Here is a 23,459-nt window from a genome sequence, read left to right as displayed (position 1 = left end):
AGAAGAAGGAAGATGAAAACCCGATGGAGAGACTTTGCACTTGGGGGAAAAGAAATAGACTCAGAGATACCTAAACCTAATTGAGACACAAGACCATTTCCCACTTTGCATAATGGGTACAGGATGAAAAGTGCGGCAACACCCTTATGGGACTTGTGTGTCATGTACCTGCTCCACTGGCCCAGGGTATAGGTCTGCACTTTGCCTCCAAGCTTCTTGCCAAAAATATATATATATATATAGGCTTCAGATCATAAAGAATTTTGAATGTTTTTTATTTTTAATTTGTGAGTTATATCTAGGCGGATTTTTACTTATGGTCTTAAATTTGAAATTTTTTCGCAGTGGGAAATCAAGAGTTTATAATCGTGTCCAGGTCTGTGGTGTCAGCCCATGATTTGGTGCAGCCATTTTTTACAACCTCTGCATACCAGATTAAGCCCTGCATCTCTATATTCCTCAGTTGAAAACACTTTTTTTGCAGATTTGTTGGCTCAATGGAGCTTTGATCTTTTTTAACTTGATTTTTACAAAAAAATCGAGGGCTTTTGCAGATTCTTTATTTAGCAGCGGCCATTGTTGTGGTTTTTACGAATCTTGTTTTTGGCATAAAACTCTAAATTCAAAAATTGGATTTCAAGTTGTGGGTTTCTTGAGGTTTATGATTTTCTCCCATAAAAACAAATTGTGCATTTTTCATAATTTTTTTCATCTTAAAAAATTTTGGGAGGTTTTATAATTTTTTCATCAAAAATTAAGAGTTTGCTCATGTTTGACTTGGTCAAGGTTTTCACAGTACGAGTGGGCTCTCTAGTTTCTGGAAAGGTTTTACCCCTCTTTTTCTAACAAACAATGTTTTGTATGCTAATATGTGTCTTGGATTTTGTGGCAGCTTTGTTTGGTTTTGCTCATTTTAACCTCAAACATCGTATTTGGTTTTTGTTAGTGAATAGTTTCTCCCTTTTTCACAGATTATAAATTCAATAATCTATTCCCCATATCAAGGAAAACCAATACACTAACAAATGAGTTTCTTTATTAGCAAGCTCTCTGCATTTACAACGTGCAGCTCCCTTAATTCAAAGACTTTCAATTAGTTCTTATTATCAAAGAAGGTTTTAAAATGATACTTTTAAGCAGAAAGCATAAGGCGATAACATTCAGCTCATAAATATGAAAAGAATGTACAACATGCATTCATGAATCACAGGATTCATTACTCAGATTATTCAGATATAAAACCATAAGATTTCGTATATTTATTGAATCATATGAAGTTTTCATCACATCCAAAGCAGAACATAAAAACATAAGCTTTTTTCTGTCAAAGCTGAGAGCTGACCCTCTTTAAGTCTTTGAAACAAACATAAATAGCCGCACAGGGCCATGAAACTGACTCTCACTGAGTTGCTAAACTACCTAGTAACTTAAGCATAATCTTGAAAAATAAAACTATGTTAAACTAAAACTACACTATAAGCTACTAGGCTCTCCATCGCTTATCAATTGCCAGCTGGAATGGGGGCATTGGGTTGCTGATCCTGGTCCATAGTAAGGTCACCACCTAATTCCTTTCATTCCTTATATGCTGTCACGGACCCAATCAGTTCCTTCTATTGTGGGACCCCCACATGCTCGTGCCGTAACTTCCAGATTTCTTTCACTTTGTTGATATGCTCCATTTTCTTCTCATTGACCTCAAGATGATCCCTGCAAATTATCAACATGGAGTCTACCCTGGAGATAGTAGAGAAGTCTTTGATGGAGATCTCCTTGATTTGCTTCATGATTTTCATCTTGTCCTTGAACGAAAGAATTATCTCTTTATCTCCTCAATCAGGTTTCTCCTCATTCTCCATTGATCTGACATCAATGCACTTGATATCATTATAAGGCATTCTATTTCTTTGAGTAATTCCGATGACTCATCAAAGTCCTGTTCAATAACATCATTTCTCCACTCCAGATTTTCCCTAGCCGCAAACAAGAAGTGATCATAAACCCCCATGGAAGGTTTCTCAGCTAAGAATTTTATCACACCGTATGCTTGCACTTCACTGATATGCATGATATATTCGTTCAATTTAACGTTCTCTACCTCTTAGGCATTAAGTTTTGACTACAAATTCACCAATCACCTTGTCTACTTGTTGTCTTGTTTCAGTGGAACTTGTGATGTAATTCACTCCATTGGCCATCATAGAATCAATGTAGTCATTAAACATTTTAACTCCTGCCCTATCTCTTTTTATTTGATCAAGGAACTTTTGGTTGATATGGAAGGTGACATCTACCGCTGAGGTTGCATCTAGTAAAACTAAAGCATCTGGATTCTGCAGGGCATATATATTTGACCATTAATGTCATGGACTACTTCACTTCTCGCTTGTCCTTCCAATCTTTCCATATCCTGTTCGCAATCTTTTAATTGATTGCTAGCATTGAATATCTTCATATCTCCAACCCTTGTTGGCCAACCAGGGTCAGTCCTTTCTACTACATAATCTTGAGACATGATTTCATCTCGGATTTTGTCATTAGCCAGCTTGAATACATCACCGACCCAGTGACCAGTCTTTTCATCAAGTTCAAGCAAGGCCTCTGATTTTCGCTTTTTAGCTTTAGGTGTATTCCCAAGGCATTTACTAACCATGTCTTGCATTGGGACAATCACAAGCACAATGCTACGCTTCTTATTAAAAGTCATGTCAAACCAGTTGGGATCACTAGTTTACCCTTAGCTTGTGGGGTTTGAAAATCTACAGGCTTACCCATGGCTAGTGCATTTGTGGCATCGATGTTGGCAAATAAAGGATAGGTTGATGGAGGGTATCCATAGCCTCGTCTGATATGTAGTTGACACTCTCTAACACCAGAATGCTCAGGTGGCAGGACTGTGTTGTCCCAAGCGTAATCCCAGGGAAGGGAGGGCCTTTATCAGATGAGATTGTGTGGGGATATTTAAAGGTCTGTGGTTGGGAGTTAAGCCCATGGTAATGCTTCTCCTCTCCACCAAAATATCGAGGCTTGCTCAACAAAGTAACCATTATCTGCTTTATATCGGGTACTTGGTTCTTTTTGTATTTTGTTTATCATTTGATGTATGACTATGTCATCATGTAACTAGGTTTTGTTATTTCCTTACGCTATCATTTGAAAGATTGAATGAAGAATGAATTTGAAATAGACATGGTAGTTAAAACTGTATTTCATGTGAACTTAGATTAGTTTGTTATTGGTCTTCCTTTTAAGTGAATTGCAATATCGGATTAAGTTCATTAAATTTCTTTTTCATATGGAGTAGTTGTTATAACCGTCACTTTGTCATTTTGTTATGAATAAAGATGTATCATTGAAATAATAGTTTAATCTGGCTACAAAAAAATATCATGTTACATGGTGAATGGTTATGTGGTCTACTAGGTCTCCCCTTTCTTCTTCTATCTTTGCTAGATACATTATCCTCTTCTCTATGAACTCTAAAAAGTCTCATCCTCTATAACCTTCTGCAGCTTTGAAACAACTAGTTCCAATGGCAAAGACAATTGTACTTCCAGTTCGTACACTAACTCAAATGGAGACATTCCAATGGCTCTCTTTGGTGAAGTTCAATCCGCCCATAGCACTTCATAGAGCCAGGCTGATCCCATTATCGTAACAAAACAGTTGTACCTCTTGGGATAAAAAGTTATGTGTTGTCAATCACTATTTTAAGAGGAATACCAAACCTGACTAATATATTTTCATTCAAAATTTGACATACCACTTTTCAAGTTGTTTTCTTAACCGGGACTGCCTCCACCCATTTTGTGAAGTAGTCAATAGCGGTAAGGATGTGAGTATGTCCGGCACTAGAGGATGGGCCAAGAGGACCAATAAAATCAAGACCTAACTGCCTAAAAGGCTCCTTCTGTGATTACTGGTTTAGGAGGTAAGGCGGCTAATTGGGGTTTGCTATAAACAATTTACACTTTTCACAATTTGCCACCCACTTATAAGCATCTTTAAACATGCCCGACCAGTAGTAACAATTCCCATGTATCTTGAAGGCAGTGATAGTAGAGGAATAATGCCCACCACAGGCCCCATTATGGAATGTTTGCAATAATTTCTTATGTTGATCTAAGTCCACACAATGGAGAAACATCCCATCTAGTCCCTTTTTGTACAGCACATCATTCATAATGACATACTTAGCTGCCTTTAATCTCAAAATCCTCTTTTCTTTACTTGTCATGGACTCAAAACATTCACCATTGGTTAGGAAATAAGAGATATAAGAAAACTGGAAATATTTCATAACTATAAATAAACAAATATGGAGTGCTTCGTCCTCTTTATTTTCGGCTATCAACTTACATAGCCCCTAGCCTCTTACCAATTTGTTGGGCTTGGTGTCAAGGTTGAATTCTTACACTCTTGCTTCCCATGCAGCTCTGTTATTTACAGTTACTTCTTGATGCATCAAAATATTCTTAATTGCAGCGTTTGGGACATACACCACAGAATGAGAGTGAAGGATATACTATTGAAATTGTTTAACAGCTTTCACAATGACAAATGCCTGTTTCTCAGCTAGAGAATACCACAACTCATGTTTCTTCAATGGCATTGTTACATCCTAAATTTTGACTTGGAGCCTTAATTTTAGTCTCCATTTTTATTATGAAGAGTGAGCAAAGATGGGAAGACTCCTTATACAGAAGAAAAGCAATTGAGGAAAAAACACAATCACACTCGAAATTGATCCTATTATTCAATAATCATAGATTCTGTACAAAGATCTTAAAGCTTGAGTGGATTATCAATTTGATATTACCAACTCCTTGAGAGTTCAAGCAGATTCTGCTTAATTCATACAATACAATCAAGACTCTAAGTATCTCATAGATACTAAATAAAAGATAGAGATCATCTGAATGCCCAGTATCTATACAGATATATAATTTTACTGAAGCAGAAGTACAATGATCAGATTCAGATGCGATGATTACAGTTGCAGTATAGTCATCTCTTGAGTGTCACTGATGAAAAATACAAGCCACAGTCAGAAGAATGCAGTGACCTTTTCAATGCTGAAGTTGCACTCTAGTTTTTCCAATGCCCAAAAGATGACTATCACTGATGAAAAATACAACTCACTGTCAGAAGAATGCAGTGACCTTTTCAATGCTGAAGTTGCACTCTAGTTTTTCCAATGCCCAAAATCATTTCTATAAATTTAATCATCAGTGAACTAGATATAGCACCAGTTTGAGAGGAAAACGTATGAAGATACAAAATGAAACAGCAACACGTCTCTCATAAATGATAAGGAACACTTCCTTAAAGCAATACATTCGATCTGTATAATGAAAGTCAGTGATTGAATTAAGAAGCGTTTATATCATACCAAAGAGGCAGCGAATTATAATGCTAAAGTGTTTATAACCTGTATAGGTGCGATTAAATATTGTATAGGAGTCAAGGACTATAACACTCAGTTCAAAATCTTTTTCATTCCCTTTGCAATGTAACATCTCCAGAAACTGCAATATAAGGAACTCATAATCGAGTGAAGACGGAAGAGATGTCAACAGTTGGTGAGAATATTAAAGAAATAACACAAATAAATATGAATGGAGATATGATCGAAGACCTGTAGGCGGATAAGATATTTTTGAAGAGTTTATGTGCATGAAATATAGTGGACGGGCTCAGGATTGAGGATTGTTACAGGATGACCATGTTCAGGCAGAAGTATCTAGGCCTTCCATTAGCAGGTGCCAGGACAAGGAAGGAATAACTATACAGGATTCTTCAGCGCCTGTGGATATACGAACCTGGAGAGTGCAAAGTCACACAGGCATTTGTAAATTCCACTGTAATACATTTTGAACACATAAATACTTTGTCGGCGATTAACAATTTACCAAGAAGCCCGATAAATATACAATGAGTATGACTTTTGAAGTCATCTGAAGACTAAGTAATATTTGATTTAACAGGATCTAATTTCTGAAGTCTACACACCATTGGGCACCTAACATCCACATCGCTAAGAAGCCAGGACAAAAGAAAATAAAATGGAATAATCAGCCATGACAGTGAAAGAAAAAGTCAGTGCATTCCATATCGATCATTCATGCAAGTAGAATTTCATCGCCAGATCAGGGGGAATGATGTCTCTAATCAGGGGAAAGAAAATACTCGAACAAATGGTACCGTGGATCTCAGCCAACAATAGCCTTGGAGAAATATTTATTTTAACCTTTATCAAATGCTATAAACGATCGGCAAAACATAATTGTGATTAACATATAATAAAAATATAAAGAAAATCATTTAAAATGCAAAGAGGTGCGATTTGGATTAAATGAGCCAAGATATAAATTATGACTTTTCATTTGAAAAGTCATAACTTTAGAATAAGGAGATATAAATAATAAGAGAAAAATTGTAACAGAGATATATTCGACATCTTTTATAAGAACAAAAACATTTATTGTACGGAGGTATAAGGAGCTTAATATGGCTTTTCTAATGTAAATTCTATTATTTTTATTTTAATAATAAAATAAAATGTTCTTTGCTTATTATTAAAGGTGTGGAGATTTAAACTGCAAATGAATTGTCCTTTGTAATTTTTTTGGAATTCTATATACAATTTAAATGTCGGATAAGTAGACATGGTCATTTAGCATTTAAATTCGACAATCACAAATAGTGTGAAATATTTAATTGTTTCCGCATCTGTGTCCAGTTTGTCTTCCTACCAGAGGAGTTGAAGTTCAATATGGACTAATTTAAGATTGCATAATATTTGGTCTGTTGCATCTTGATTATTAAATTGTTGGCATATAAAGTGCGTAAAACATTATAAAGTTGTACGTGAAAATTCACTGAAGTTGACTCTATTGCCCGGATGAGCAGAGGCACTAGTCTTTTTATTATTGAAGTCAGAAAATTTATAACTTCCTTCCTACAAGCATCAAATTAATTATTATTCAATTATACAAAACATTCAACCATTATCCAACATCCAGTTTTCATTTTAATCGAGTTCAAGGATCTTGCTAGTCGAAGAACTCCAAAGCTTCAATTCGCTTTAGAAAAGCTCTGAACCAGGTGATCAGGTTCGAGGAGAAGGTCTACCTGCCTAGGTGTAGCGGAGCTTGAAGTGTAGGGGAATCAAGAAGTATTCCCGTTCGTTGGCCAAAACTAATTAAGAAGTCCTATCGAAGAAGTGGCAGGGTCTTGGATTTCCAATCTGTGGTTTTGGGAACCAACAAACTTATTTAAAAATAATCTTATAGCCGTGCAATGGTTAGTTAAAACTCTTGAATGTCATGATCTTGTGAAATGAAAGTTATGGTTAACCATTTATTTCATGTGAAAAGACTTGTTAGTTTGATTCTTGGAAATATGATTAACTATTATTTCATGTGAAAATGATTTGTCAACTAATTCATTATGTATACTTATTTACTTGATTAATGGTAGTTAGTTGATGTTATAGTTATCAGTTATATTGTTCTTGATATTCCAATTTAAATGAAGAAACATGTTATTATTGTGGAAATGTTGCATTTGTGGTTGGAGGAGCATATAAAGGGGGAGAAAGCATTGCTACATGGGATTCAAGGAGTGGGGCACCAAATTTAGTCCATCTTCACATTATCAAGTATGGCCTCTAACTACCTTGATGAAGGATTTAACGACTAGGCAACGGAGTACACCTTGGACAATCATGATGGTCAACTTTATAACAAGAGAAATATAAACCTTTAATACCTTGGAAGAACTATTACCTCGTTTTGTTTTGAAGACTTTGTCTAAGCTCGCCATTATATATATATATACATATATATATATATATATATCACCATCATACTCTAATAGCGTCTAAGAATTGTGCTTACATGTATATATAAGTACATGTGTACGTAACTAGAGAGAGTATAATTTAAAAAAATTATATGTACTCTCAAATTACATACGCATGTAGATATATAATATGTATATATATAGGTACCATCCTAGACAAAATATCAAGGCATGGGGACATAATATTATATATACATATGTATATAAACATTATATCATGCAAAGATTATGCAAAACGACATATATTTTCCTTAAGTTCCAACTTGGGCGTTGCCACCCTCAATGGCTTTTTCTTTTTAAAAATTTGAATTCAAATATTCTTGTAACTGCAAGTCGAGTACTCTTCTTGTAACCGCAGCAGGGGGACTATATTTTCCATCCCCACGGTAGAGAGAGATCTCTCTCTTCCTTACGCATTCTCCTTCTTCATTCTCATGCCTCTCTCCATCCTCCTTTTTCTCTGTTTACATCCAAACTTATCACAAAAATTCATAACCAAGCTGCTCGTGTGGAGCTGTAGATTTCACAGTGATTAATCCAAACCAGCACCTGGTCTTATATTTTATTTTCTATAACCAGGTCATGTATTTTCCCATCATGTCGTTAGCATTGTGAATGATGCAATATCGATTAGTCATGTAACTTCCATCATGTTATCCACATTATGTGAAATGCATTTGCGTTCAAGAAAGATTATTTTCCTTTCAAATGCAATATTAATATTGAGTATTTAGTTTGATTAGCTTTGAGAGGCTACGGCCTATTTTGTTCTTTTACACCTTTCTTTGGGATCAGCTGCTTACTTAAGCATCGACTACTATAAGATTGGGGCAAGGAATGCCCAGCGGATGGAATTATATAATGTTTTATGATGTGAAAAACTGGATTGCAATATCCTCTATTTTTTTGTTTTTTTGATATGTACCACTTGTGTATGTTTCAACATAATAAAACAAACAATCTTCTGATTTAACAAAATCTCATGACAATCAGCAGTCTCCTACAAAGCACCCAAGGCCGAATAAAGCCTAGTATATACATGGGTGAAGAGGAGAGGAAATCCTGCAAGAAAAAGGAAAATAAACAATAAATCAAAGTTTAAAATAATGATCAATTTATAAAGGAAAAAAGTATAAGTCCAAGTCAGCTCATGGTTGTCCACGATGAAATCAGTTGTCAAGTCGAGCGGTGGTAATTGGGTTGTCTAATACCCACCTAAATCCTTGGCCAAGGTAGTATAGAGGCACATTTTCCATAAATGATCACTAGAGGTCAAGAGTGCTACCTAAAAGAGGAGAGGTTGATGGAGGTATCCCTCAGCCTTGTCTGTTGCTTAAGCGACACTCTAACACCAGTATGCTCAGGATGGCAGGACTATGGTGCCCTAGTCTATCCCGGGGTAGGGAGGGCCTTTCTCGTATGAGATTGTGTGGGGATATGTGGGGATATGTTAAGGTCCGCAGTTGGGAGGTTATGCCCATGTCAATCCTTCTCCTCTTTGCCAAATGTCAAGGCTTCTACAACACACAGTCAATTAATTTAATTAGCTCAGTATGTATTCTAAATCTTTTACTTGCAAGTACCTTTACATTACTTGAAATGTATACAGTTGTAGTTGTGATTCAAATGAATGTATGTTTTAGTTGAAATCGTAGAATTCAGTTTAGAAAATTAATTTAGTTAACTTCATGTGAAAAGGAAAAGGTTATAATCATTGTTTAAATTTTGAGATATAGTTATGATGTATTGTTTCTCAACTGCTTCATGTCATTCTGTTATGATATTCAATTATAAATCTTAGAATGCTTTCTTATTTTCTGGCTTAGTAAAAATGGTATGTTATAGGCATGCTCATGAAAGCTATTGGAACCTCTTTGCTCATTTCATTCTTTTGCAACAGTACCCCTGACATAGTAAGTTCAAATGCATAACAATATATGATAAAATATTTCTTGAAGTCAAGTGAATTAAAGTAGGGGCTTGGGCTATTGCTTTCTTTACCTCATCAAATGTTCTCCTAGCCTCTTCACTCCATTTAAAAGTTTGTTTCTCACTTCGAATGTTTACCATATTTCTAGTGGACTTAGCAAAATTAGGAACGAACCTTCTTAAGAAGTTGACCTACCCAAAGAAGGATCTTATGCCATTACGGTCTGAAGGGAGACACAAATATTGGATAGCTCTCACCTGTTTTGGGTCAATTTTAATTCCTTCCTTCGAGACCAGGTGACCTAGTAGCTTCCCCTCGATAATACTTGATATAGAGATTTATTCAGCTTCAAAGGCATTTCGTGCTCTCGACACCTTTAAAGCACTTCGTTGATATCCTTCAAATGCTTCTTTCTCGTCCTTGAAAAGACCATCATATCATCTAAGTAAATATTAATGGTTTTGTTCAACAAATGACAAAAGGTTAAACTCATAGCCCGTTGGATAGTAGCTCCAACGTTGATCAGCCCAAATTGCATCCTTCTATAAGAAAATGTGGCCCAAGGGATGGTGAAGGTCGTCTTATGTTGGTCTTGTTGGTTCCCAAAACCGCAAATTGGATATCCAAGAGCTTGCCACTTCTCCAATAGGACTTCTCAATCAGTTATGGCCAATGAACGGGAATGCTTCTCAATTCCCCTCCACTTCAGGCTCCGCTACACCTAGGCAGGTAGACCTTCTCCTCGAACCTGATCACTTGGTTCAAAGCTTTTCTAAAGCGAATTTAAGCTTTGGAGCTCTCTGGCTGGCAAGGTCCTTGAACTCGATGAAACTGAAACTGAATTTTGAATGTTTGAATTGAATGAATTGTAAATATTTGTAAATAATGGATTTGATGCTCGTAGGAAGCAAGTTATAGATTTTCTAACTTCAATAATAGAAAGACCAGTGCCTCTGCTCATTCAAGCAATAGAGTCAACTTCAATGAAGATTTTCACATACAACTTTATAATGTTCTACACACTTATACTGCCAACAATCTAAGTTGCCAATTCAGGTTCCGGTTTGGGTACGGATACGAGGTTCGGGTATGTGGCTACGACAATTTTTCCTCCCTTGCGGGTTCAGGTTTGTCTATATATGTATGCATGTATGTATGTTAAAACATTTAAGTTACAAATATAAAAAAAGAGTGCTACTCATAAATTCATAATGGCCAATAAAGTTATAAATAAATAAATTGTAATACTGATACAGTTTCCAATTTACATGCATTGGCAATTGACATCAAAATGAACATGATCAACAATCATAACTATTTGCTGGCTTTTACAAATCTATCAACAATCATGTCCTTAGATCTATAAATGACAAAAAAAAACCCCGACCTTCAAATGAATCTAAGTAGATTGTCGTTCACTACTGTCATAAACTAAGGGCATTACATAGAACAATTTGGCTTGAATAATATTACCAAGCTGTTGCAAGACAGTATCTAAAACTAATAGAAAGAACATGCTGATGAACAAATCAGAAATACATACATAAACTAACCTACCACCCTGAGGTACTTCCTAAGTGCCCAGGTTCACTGTAGGTCCTTCACAAAAGGACCCACAGAGAACCCGTGAAGTACCCCAGAAGAACCACTACCAAAACTATACTAGTACCAGGACCCAGGCCTAAATAGTAGAACCGGTTAACTGAGCCAACAATTAAATGATGAAGATGCTATAGATCAAATATTTATGCAATCTTAAATTAGTCCAGATTGAACTTTAACTCCTCTAGTAGGGAGACAAACTAGACATAGATACGGAAACAATTTAATATTTCACAATATCTATGATGATCAAATTTAAAATGCTAAATGACCATGTCCACTTATCCAACATTTAAATTGTATACAGAATTCCAAAAAATAATTACAAAGGACGATTCATCTGCAATTTAAATCTTCATGTCATTTAAAAATAAACAAGACATTTTATTTTATTATAAAAATAAAATAATAGAATTTGTATTATAAAAATAAAATAATAGAATTTGTATTATAAAGTCATATTAATCTCCTTATCCCTCCATACAAGAAATATAAAATGCCTTTTTCAGAATATGAAATATGTTCCAATATTGAATTGTGTCTTCTTACAAATGAATGTCTCCTTATTTATATCTTAAAAATACGGAGATATGACTTTTCAAAGTAAATAGTCACATTATTAAAAATAAATAATTACACAGTTTCAATAGTAAATTTCTTTTAATTTAGCTTGGCTTAATATGATCATTTCCCTCAAATATTTTCCTGATATAAACAGCAATATACTGTCGTCTCCTTGAACATTATAACTCCTCATCTATGTGTGCGTGTTCAAGTCAGAAGTTCCCTTGTTGCTCATGCGGTTCCATTCATACTTAGAAATGTGTTGTTTTCTTCAATGTAGAAGTACTAGACTCCATTGTGATAAATTTATATCTTTGCATACATACTAACATCCTCCGTGGCACTAGATTTGTTTTCATTCAATTCATGAATTGTTCTTCAATCCGTTTGTGCTTCATCGGGATTCTAGGGTTCAACTGACCTTTCCTCGTTCCACGATTTTCAACTGCTGAATGTGTTTTTTCTATGCACACATCATAAATATTATTTTACTAGTAATAAATCGAATCTTTATTATTCTTGGTGTTTGCCGGCAAATACCATTCCATCATCTCCAGGTGTTCAGGTTGTTGCTCCATGTCTTCAATTTGTTTATTATTATTGATGTATGATCAGAGGACATCACTAGGTGCATATATTCACTTCTAACGTAGAGTCTCTTTGTGCTTGACCTTCATGTCATAACTCGTCTTCTTAATATTTGCCCTTCAATATCTCCTTTTTTGCTCCCTGTTCTGTTTGGATGCCGTCAATGATATTGATCTGAAGGTTTCTTGTGATTTCAAAAGCTTCAAACTACGAAACTCCCTTTGATGGAAGTGTTTCATTGGGCACACCAAGAGAAGCCTCGATACTCAATGATTGGAGAGCATTTGGAATAGAATTAGGACTACACAAACAGTATTCTGTTGTTTTCTTTTCAATATCTTTGTTTACTTTCCAAGTCCAAACGGGATTTAAGATATGTTGATGTTTCTATATTATCGAAGACATCGCTTCCAGAAATTCACAAGGCAGCAGACTTACACATATACATGGTATCACAAGTACTGTCATTCATATGTTTTTTATTCCGACTGTAGCACTATTGTGACGGTATAACACTTTAATAATTGCTCAGCCTTTCTCACCCCTGAGTGTTGAAAATATAAGACTGAATGGATATGATTTGAAAGGAAATTCTTTGTATTTGAAGCAGTTATACCGTATTCTTTAACCTTTTGTTCCAAAGCTTCAGCAGATAACTCATCCAACATTTCTCACACTTTGTCAGCACTCAAGTATTCAACACAACTGATTGGGCCAGTATGGCATGCTAGTTCGCCATCACAAATTCCATGAGAAACAGACCACAGTCTGACAGTCATGTCATCAGTTTCAATAATTATAGTGTCTCCCACCATTCTCATCATGACTTTTATTGGTTTGAAGCATATTGGTAGTGGGTAAGATCTAAAGATTTTCCCTTTACGATGGTGCTTGGAGCTCTAAAATTTGCCAAAATTTAGAGTACCATCAGGTCTTCCACTGCACATTAATTTAGTTATATCCTAAGAACCCATCTAAAAGGGACATCAGTTCTGAACTGGTCAATGTTTGGAGGGTATGGTCCATTATCAGTAGGGAAAAGTTGTCTTTCAGGCTTGCCCGATTCAAATTCCTGATATATAAGCAAATACAAATTTCCCCATTCTCTTTGCATATAGGCACAATATAGCCACCCATGTAGAGTGGTGTAACAGATAGATGATGCGTGCCTTAAGCATCTTATCCACCTCTCATAAAATGGCATCTGTCGCCTTTGGATTATAGGTTCTCAATTTCTGTCAGAAAGGTGACACCCCAAGCTTTAGAGGAATATGATGGTGGAACTGGCCCTGCCTGAAATTTTTGAGGTCCTCATAGGACCAAGCGAAGACATCTTTGAACTCTGATAACTTCTAGAATCTGGCTTTCTCATCAACATCACAGCATACTCCTGAATTTACTAACCTAGGATCTTGTTCATCTCTGATGTTTACTATCTCGTATTCACTATACTGACCACAATCTTTTCTTGATACTTGATGCACAAAGCAATCTTTCCTATCGAACAACCTTTCAAGATCCACCACCCCCTTTGGTATAGAGTTACCCTTAAACTGCAATGGCAATTCACATCCTTATCCAGGCAGAATTCCAAGCGTTCAGCATTTGAACCTTCGAAATATTTGGAGGTAAATTTATCAACTCCCTGCAAGAAGGTGTTTATTTGAGCATCACCTTTAAAAACCAGAAAGGAATGTGCATTATCAGGTACATTGGGGCCGTTAATCAATTCAATGGTGTAACAATCCTTTGCAAAGTCAGGATGTGGAATTAACAAAGAAGCAAATCCTGTAAGTGCATCGGCTCTAGATTTTAGCTCCCAAGGTATGGATTCTATGGAAAAAGCGTCAAACCATTCTATTTCATCCCATACCCTGTTCCGGTAGTGCTTTAGTCTCTCATTTCTACCCATGAACAAGTTTCTAACCTGTTTCACAATTAATACCCTTCTTCTTTGCCTCTTCTAGGCCCAGTAATAAAGCTTCATATTCAACAGTGTTATTTTGTATACTCAAATTCAAGCTTAAAAGAAAAAGGAAGCTTCTCTTCCTAGAGGAAAATGAGGACCACACCTGCTCCTGACCCTGCTGTGGAACAACTGCCATCAAACTCCATAATCCAAGGAGTCTCCTAATGGGAATTTGCCAAGCCTGCAATGTCACTCTTTGGCATAATAACATAGTTAGCAAAGTTGGTTTAATGATACAAGATTTGGCCCTTGGGACCTGGGATCATCAGAGGGGAAGACAGTATACTTGGATTTACCTTCAGGAAGTATGGTTACTTTTTGGCTTCCAACAAGAATGATAGCTTGAGACCAATCCATCTTGATCTCGCCTCCTAGAACTCTACAGAAAGTCCAACTCAATAGCATTCGGTAGCTGGCTGGGATATCAGCAACTAATATAGTCAATTTTAGTCGCTTCTCAGAAAAGGCTGCTAATGAGACTTGTGCATCTTTGATTAGGACCTGCTTTGAATCCACTAATAGCATTTGTCAAAAGTCTTGGTCATCGGGAGATACATAGCTTTAGCTACAGTGGATGGCATTATGTTGTCAAAGGCCCCGGAATCAATGATGCAATTGTTCAATTTAATGTCATGTATAAATAAAGACACATAAAATGGCTTGGGTTTGTCTTTTGTGAACGAAGTAGAGGCTAAGTTTTCTAATTGAATCATCCATGTTTGATCATGCAATTGGTTCACTCTAGGGGTTTCATCAGAACATGCATTACTGACCTGTTGAGATGTTGACATGGTAGGTGAACCTTCGGCATATTTGACCAATTCATCTAACTCACAAAGGTTCATTTTCAAGTACTCAGCAGGAGAATTTTGAATTTTGAAAGATTTACTAAATTCCACAATATCAAAAAGGGATTCAAGTACATGCCGAAATACAAATTACTCAAATAGAAACAATAGAGAGGGGGTGTAACAAGAAACCAAGGACACCAACCAAGGAGAAAAAGAAACGGAAGGCAAGAGAGTACATTAGTATCAGTGTGGACCAAGGAGATTTATAAAGGTGCTCCAAACTCATGTCATGTAATTGTGAGCACCCGCATGAAACAAGCCATCCAAATAGAAAGAAAAAGTACATGAAGATATTTGTATGAGACCAGAAGAGGTCGTACAGTGGAAACAAGCCAAGTAGAATACCATATGATGGAAGTGTCGATCCAAGCACAGAATAAGTAGAAACTCACAAATTTCAAAGCAAACCATATGGAGTCCGTATGCATTTCATACAAGAAGCACACAAACCTTGTAGAGACCATAAACCATACGATGACAATGGAAAGCACAAGTCGGACAACATTCATACAACATATAATCAGACTGGCCATACGCCATATGGGAAGAGAAACATCTAGGATGCTCGTACTGTACAGACAAGGAAGTGGGTGCAGGAACGATCACCATACAATTGCTAGAGGAGGAAGAGATGAGTTGTACAGAGGAGACAAGGCAGGTCTGCACAGGGAAGAAAGAGGAGCCGTACAAGAGAGACAATATTGGGCGCCGTACAAGAGAGACAATATTGGGCCATACAAAGGAAACATGGCAGGACCATACAGAAGAGGAGAGTCATACAAAAGAGAGAAAATGGAACCATACAACAAGACCAAAACGTAAGAAAACAGAAATCAGCCATAAAAGCAAATAAGAGTATCATAGGGTGCAGAGAAAAGTTGCACACCATACATGAACTCTCTAATTTCTAGCGCCTTTAACATTATTTTTGGCATAGAACAAAATCTTAGAAAATGGTGTGCATCATGGAGTTTTGTGTGATTTTGAAAGTGCTACTATAAGGCAGAACCCAAGCTCTGATGCTATTGTAAGGCAACCACTGCACCAAAAGCCCGGATTGGTAGTGAATGGCAACAACCAGCATTAAGCATGGAATTTTAGTCCTACGAGAGTGGCAGCATAGACCAGACCCCTCGTGGACACGTGGCTGCCCGATCATGGATGGGTCCCAGCCCTAGGTACACACCCAATCTGAATCTGCACCACCACAATATTTAGGCTGTGACATCAAAAAGATTATGTCACATAAACATTGGCCCATTGTATTCATCATATTGAATATAATCATGTATTGATAGTCAGAATTTTCAATAATTGCTAGTTCAATTGATTCATTGTGTTTAGAATTTAACATTCGAATAAAGATAAATTGCAATTTCTTTTATATGGTTTTATAACCTATTTTTATATGTAACCTATTTTTGAAAATTGAATCTGTAGCCTGTGGCCCAGAATGATGCTCTACGGATGAGGCATACTTTATCATGAATAAAATTAGCAGACATGAAATGTTTTATCAAAGTGTTGCCATTACTTCTCAACTCTAACAATCTGTTAAAGAGACAGTAAAATGTTGTTCTCTCACATTTTTACTAATAGTAAAAACAAACCATGTGCAGAATTGGAATTTGCCACCCCCTGTCCTTATTTATGTTCACCCATATAGTTTTATTAGTAGCATAACCAATACATGTGCATAATAACTATGTTTCTTCCTATCTATTGATGGAGCACTGTTTTCCCTGTGTAGTTTACCTATTAAAAGATTCAGTTGTTTGCATCAACTGAATAACTGAGGATAATGAACAGACTATATGTAGAGTTTAAGCCAGGAATAGAACTGAATCATAGCTTCCAGCTTTTGTGGGCTACAAAACTTCAAAACTCCTTTGCCAATCTGTATTTACGGAGTGATTTTTGTTGGCCCTTTCAGTGAGGTGCAAAACTTATACATAGTAGAATATGGTTTCCATTACCAATATGTGGTATAGAATTTTGTCATTTTTTAAACTTCTAACTACTAGTTGGGTCTTTGAAATCCAGTAAAACTCAATAATTTAAAATCTTATCATTATTTGACTGACCATTCAGATCTCTTTGCCAGAAAAAACGGGAAGACGGGACTTATATGATGTCTCTCAATGACTTAACTTTTAAATAGCTCTGAGGGATTTAGAAAGTGTTATCAGCTATTGATAAATAATAAATAAACTCAAGGAGTCTAGGGAAAATCACTCTCCATCTAAATACCAAAATTTAAAGATCAAAATGTAATTAGTCATTCCACTCTATCTTCAAGACAGATCAAAAACAATTATCCATATAGACATTCAAAACTCAAACCATTCGACTTTCTCCCCATCAACGAAAATAAGTCAAGACTATTGAAGTACTAGTCTAAATCAAAATCAGGCAAACAGAAATCTACAAAGAAGAAATTTGTCTTTATAATGCTCAACATTTAGGCTACAAAAAAGTAAAAGCGACATGAATGATATGGTCTAAGATAAGTATGATTACACTTGGTTTCAACTTACCACCACCAGATTCAAGTACTAAAGCAAAAACATCAACTGTAGTTTTGGGAAATGTATTTAACATCACAGCACCCTCCAAGGCTTTGTGCAGCATGGTGGAATACTCTTTATGTTCTACTCCCTGTGCGATAAAAAGTTTCAGCTCAGAATGTAACTCAGTGAAGGATAATTGCCAGCCCTGTCAAACTATTGAATAGTGATCTACATGGATAAGAAGTACATGCTTCTCTTAGCTGACTCTCGGGTGATCAGAACATTTTAATTAAGTGTTAACAATTAGTTACCTGGCTAAGCTTTCCCCTAATAGGAGTTGAAAATGTTGTGAAGCTCACACTACAATTTAACCTTCCAACATCACTATATGCTTGTGCCTTCATACTTTCCCTTGGACCAAATCTGTTCCAAATATATAACAGATTATTTAATACTCTTATTTTGCATTAGGACCATAAAAAAAATAATAATATCACAAATCAAATGCGAAACCTATTATCATAAATCAACCATAGTATCTTCTTAACACTACAGGCTTATTATAGGACAAGATTCATGGATAAGAATTGTAGATAGACCATTCTTGACTTGCATGGGTTGTTGCATTATATGTTATCAAGTGATTGAAACATGTTTATAAGACAATTGATATCTGGAAATCACTACCTACTTCATCACTTACAACAGTTTCATTTAATTCATTGGGTCAACATTGACCCATGTTTAGCAATCATTTCGAATTTGAAATTTCCTAAAGCTTAGATTGAAGGTTTAACACTCACTCATTTTCACTGTGTTTTCATCCTTTAAGAATTTACATGCTTGTCTAATTTTCAAGATGTACTTGTAGCATTGTTTAATAGAAATTCAATAATCTTTTATCTTTTCGAATACCTGTAAAACTGATCTGACTTACTGAGCCATTACTTTATAATATGATTTATAATATGTCTATTAAAAACTTCCTTAAACAGACATTCACTTTCATTTCCAAATACTTTTCTAAAGCACAGAATGCCATTACGATGGAGAGAAGTTAAAACTTAAGAAACCTACACAGATACTATGACCCTCGTGTTTCCAAATTCTGCATATGCAGACCCTGCAGCTGCATTCACCGCCCCGGTCTTTAAAACTGCATGTATGAATCACCAAAATAGTCTAAGCAAAAAAAAAAAAATTCAAAATTCACATCAACAGTACCTGAAATAGGAAATAGCATAACCCATCAGGCAATCAAAACTTAAAGCCATTAAAATCATCATTACAAACTTCAAACTTCTATGGTCAATAAATTTTTAAAGACAGAAAGTTTCTACGCAAAAAAAGTCAAACAGATATAACAACATCAATATTTTGGGTAACATTTAATAACTCATCACAAGGAAGTGGACGATCTTCCAATTATAACTAAGCCAAAACCATAAGTAATTGCAGTCACCACTAGTTGTACAATTAACAATATCAAAGAATGAAACATTGAACATGAAATCTAAAAACTACATTTAGTGATGTCCTTCAATTCCCTGGAATTTTAATTAGCATTTCAAAATGATTCCTACATTTCTAGGCACTAATCAAATATTGGTTGTAGTGGCATTTGTCTGACTCGTACAGTCAATTTGAGGACAATTTTACAGATCACCTGGTAATGCAACAAGATTATAGAATCCATAAAGGCAAACAGATGTTAATCAAAATTCAAAATACGTTCGACTACAAAAGGCTTCTGGCAAATGTGTTTCAAATTGAACAGGGGAAATTTACAGAGAAATAAGATTGAGAATCTGTTACACCTCTTCTCCTTTCTGCGATGCACAAAGTAGCCATTTATTCAAGTAAGTTATCAACTAAGATCCACGTGTATGCTGACCAGTGTCAAACACACAGTGTTTATGTAGATGGGATGAAAATAAATGCCAAACCCATTACTGGATCACTGTGACATGGCATAGATGCCAGCATGTGTCAAATGAATATGTTGCTAGTTGTATGTAATAACCACCCTGATTTGATGTTTTGCAGGTGAATCGTCTTTGACAGGTGAAACAAAAAAATTTCATTTTTTGTGTTTTTGAAGTTTTCTGATTTTTTTCAATTTATTTTTTGCTGTTTTGAATAATGACGGATGCTAAAGAATTTCTAACACTACAATGCAACCAAATCTAAGCACATATGCAACTAATAAGGAAATCAGCACCAATGGCTGTTGATCTATTGACGATTTCTGAAAACTTCTGAGAATGACAGATCTATACAGGCCATACCGGTTGTCTTTTGCAGCAGTTAAATCATTCACAGTACCCTAATATATGAAATTTCTCCTCCACAGTGCTTGATGGCGACTGCATTTAAGCCCTTAGAGTGATCTAACGGCTGGTATTTCAAGCTCAGCCATTACTGGGAGTCAAAAATCATTCACAGTACCCTAATATATGAAATTTCTCCTCCACAGTGCTTGATGGCGACTGCATTTAAGCCCTTAGAGTGATCTAACGGCTGGTATTTCAAGCTCAGCCATTACTGGGAGTCAATCTTAAGAGGTAATGGGATATATTGGCTTCAGTACTTCCTCATCATTGTCCAGTCTTAACCTGCAGGCCCTTCCTTGTAGCCCAATCTGTGGAAAATTGATTAGAAACCCCTCAATTTGTACCTGGAGTCTCTCCTACCCCACGTCCAGCACCCCATCAGTGTTCTCTATGTCAACCCAGTGGTGTATGCCTCCCAGAATGCTACATGAGCTTAGATCTGTGCTGGGAATTTATACTTAAGTCTGCAATCAATTAACACATCCCTGCATTTTGGCTGTAGCAATCCAAATTCCACAATGGGTCTGAATTGAATCCTCACTGATAATCCTGTGAGGGAAGATGTCTTGCATCTGCATGCGCCATGCAAGCATCCAAAAGGGATTTCCATACCCAAGTAGACCAATCTGAAGTTGATGCAGGAGCATCTTGCATGGGAAAATTATTGAAAAAAAAAAAAAAAAAAAAATTGTGGAGGAGAGAGAAAGTGACGAAAATTAGAGGAGAAATAATAAAAAAATAAAATAAATGGAAAAAAGGAGAAAAGAAGAAATTTCTATTTTCGAGGTGCATAGGTGGCATAATAGAAAAAATAAAATAAAAATGGTTGTCATTCCATTTATCGAGGTGTGTGGGTAGAATTTTAGAAAGTTATGAATATTGTAGAAAGTTGTGGATATTGTAAAAGGTTATGGAAGTTGTAGAAGGTTCTGGAGGAATTCTAGAAGGTTGTGGATAAGCCATGCATGGGGTGGTAAGTGCCTATTTAAGCAAGGCATATGAGCATTTCTAATCAAGCGCGAGAAGGAGAAGCTTGAGAAGTGAAAGTTTGAGAAGTGGAAGCTTGAGAAGTGGAAGCTTGAGAAGGAGAAGCTCGAGAAGGAGAAGCTGTGGAAGGTAAAGCTTGGAAAGCTGGAAAGTGTGAAAGAGAAGGAGGAAGTGAAGAGTGAGTTTTCCTGAGTCTGTGGACAGAGTGCCAAATGTGAGGCAGTTTACAACAGGATTGTGATGGACTTATGAGTGTGTAGACAGAGCGCCGAATGTGAGGCAGTTTACACTTGGATCCTGGATAAGGTTGGAGAAGAGCTAGTGGCTGCGGTTTAGAAACAAGGAGGTTACTTGGGAAGCATTTTATCTCGTTGTCTTCATATTGTTGCATTCTTGGTTGTGAGTTGGTAAGGGTGGTGTGGCCCTTCCTCAGTGGTATCAGAGCATACCTTCGTCAGTGGTATCAGAGCGTACTTCATCAATGGTATCAGAGCCGTACCATCATCAGAAATTAACCCTCTGCAATAAGGTTCCTTCTCAAAGCTGCAATTCAAAAATGAATGTCATGGATGAGGCAAAACAATTTCCCTCTCAACTTTTCTACCAAACTTCACTCCAATCCCATATTTGAACTCTTTAGGATTTCTTCTTAATTTTCAACAACATTAGAGAACGTTTATTTTAATTTATTTTCCTCTTCTAAAAAATTTGATCCATGGGAAGGGGCCTTTTTTAAAGATATAATATTAACTGATTACCACCTAGAGAAAAGTGCCATAAGGGTGGCACTTATTATTTTTAATAGTGCTTATAATAAACACTTTTTTATTATTATATTCTAAGTGACTATAATAATCACTTTATTATTTTATTAATCCCCCAAACTGTAGAGATTATTAAATTATTCCTCAATAATTTGTATCACACTGATCTCGTCTCCGATCTAAGCTTTGTCTGAAGATGATGGTCTTCTGTTGTTGTCCGGCCCATGAGCCAACTGGCAATTGTTAGCATGAATGCTGATGGTATTCCTTTGAGGGAGTATCCTAAGCATTGGAGAGCATGTGGCAATATTAACATGTTGCATTCATGACTATGTTTGTCATTGATGTCAACATAGCAGTAATTCTGTAGAGACTGGCAGTGTAGCAAATAAAGTTCATGATCATATGGACAGAGTTGTAATTGTCAGGTGATGCGCAGTCAAGGACATGTTCCACATTGTGTCCTAATGACGAGGTTAAGTGCGCGTAACATAAGTCGAAGACATGCGGAAGTTATAAGTGATTTACAATGAGCAGTGCAGAAGCAGAGTACCTAATAAGCACTTTTTGATGATTATATTATATCTTCCAACAGAGATATAATCTGGAGATACGTAATTGGACAGTAATAGAAGATAGTCTGATGATGACATCAACGAGTGCGCAAGCCCTAAAGTCGCACGTGTGAAGAAGTTGTATAGACTGTGAGCCGACAGTGCTATATGGGTGCCAAATAATTAATTATCTTATTGTTGTCCTGTTATAATAAATTGGGAAAGCCTAAAGGCCAACTCAAGGAATTGTTTTGAGAACTTGGTATAAAGGAAAAATGTTTTCCTTGTTTGTAAGATGTGTTGTTGTGCATGTGGAATGTGAAGTGTTCAAGGAAGTGCAAACCAGAGCAGAGTAGATGGTACGTGCGAGTAAGCGATCTAGGGGATTATTGGATGCGAAGTTCGAGATCTGGTATTGAGATCAGAAGGAGCAAAAGTTAAGTTGAAAGGACAGAGAAAGAGGAAGGAGAAGTACAGTTCATTTCTATTATTCTACAAGGAATAATACAAAGATCATTTGGACAGTGTATTCATTGGTCTTGCCCCTAAAGTTGTTTGGACAATGGGTTCATTTGCCTTCTACAAAAACAAACAGGGTTGGAATCTTCTAACAGGGATTCAAAGTCTCTTAACAAGGACTAATATGTACTGAATGTATTTCATAGACTCCTAACAAGGTCCATCCTCTAACAAGGAATATTTATATTAGTATATCATCTTGTGGGTACCATCCCCACCGAGGTTTCCCTCTAATCAAGGGTTTCCCTAGTTAGCATATCTGGTGTTAATATGCATGAGTGTGTTGTTATGGTTTCTGATTATATTGCTCACATGGTTAAGATTTAATAAGGTTGATAATTGTGATATTTGTTGTATAACTGATTCACACCCCCCCCCCCCCCAGTTATATTGGTGGACTATATATTCTAACAAATTCAACC

General features: G+C 36.2%; 1 protein-coding gene across 1 annotated transcript in view; it reads right to left on the bottom strand.

Moving 5' to 3' along the window:
* RRP41L (3'-5'-exoribonuclease family protein) overlaps window positions 1–23,459 on the bottom strand; it is a 64,452-nt gene that overhangs the window by 29,576 nt on the left and 11,417 nt on the right. Inside the window, exons 2-4 of the mRNA XM_089803938.1 lie at window positions 18,958–19,036; window positions 18,192–18,303; window positions 17,908–18,028 (exon numbers count right to left, since the gene is read on the bottom strand). Of these exons, the coding sequence (XP_089660064.1) occupies window positions 17,908–18,028; window positions 18,192–18,303; window positions 18,958–19,036 (312 nt within the window). The remainder of the gene's footprint in view (window positions 1–17,907; window positions 18,029–18,191; window positions 18,304–18,957; window positions 19,037–23,459) is intronic.

Source organism: Cupressus sempervirens, chromosome 10 (assembly GCF_028749045.1).
Source record: "Cupressus sempervirens isolate cs-2001-9-10 chromosome 10, ASM2874904v1, whole genome shotgun sequence".
In the NCBI taxonomy this organism is placed as follows: Eukaryota; Viridiplantae; Streptophyta; class Pinopsida; order Cupressales; family Cupressaceae; genus Cupressus; species Cupressus sempervirens.
The sequence above is the reverse complement of the archived record's forward strand: the minus strand, read 5'-3'. Positions and strand labels throughout refer to the sequence as shown.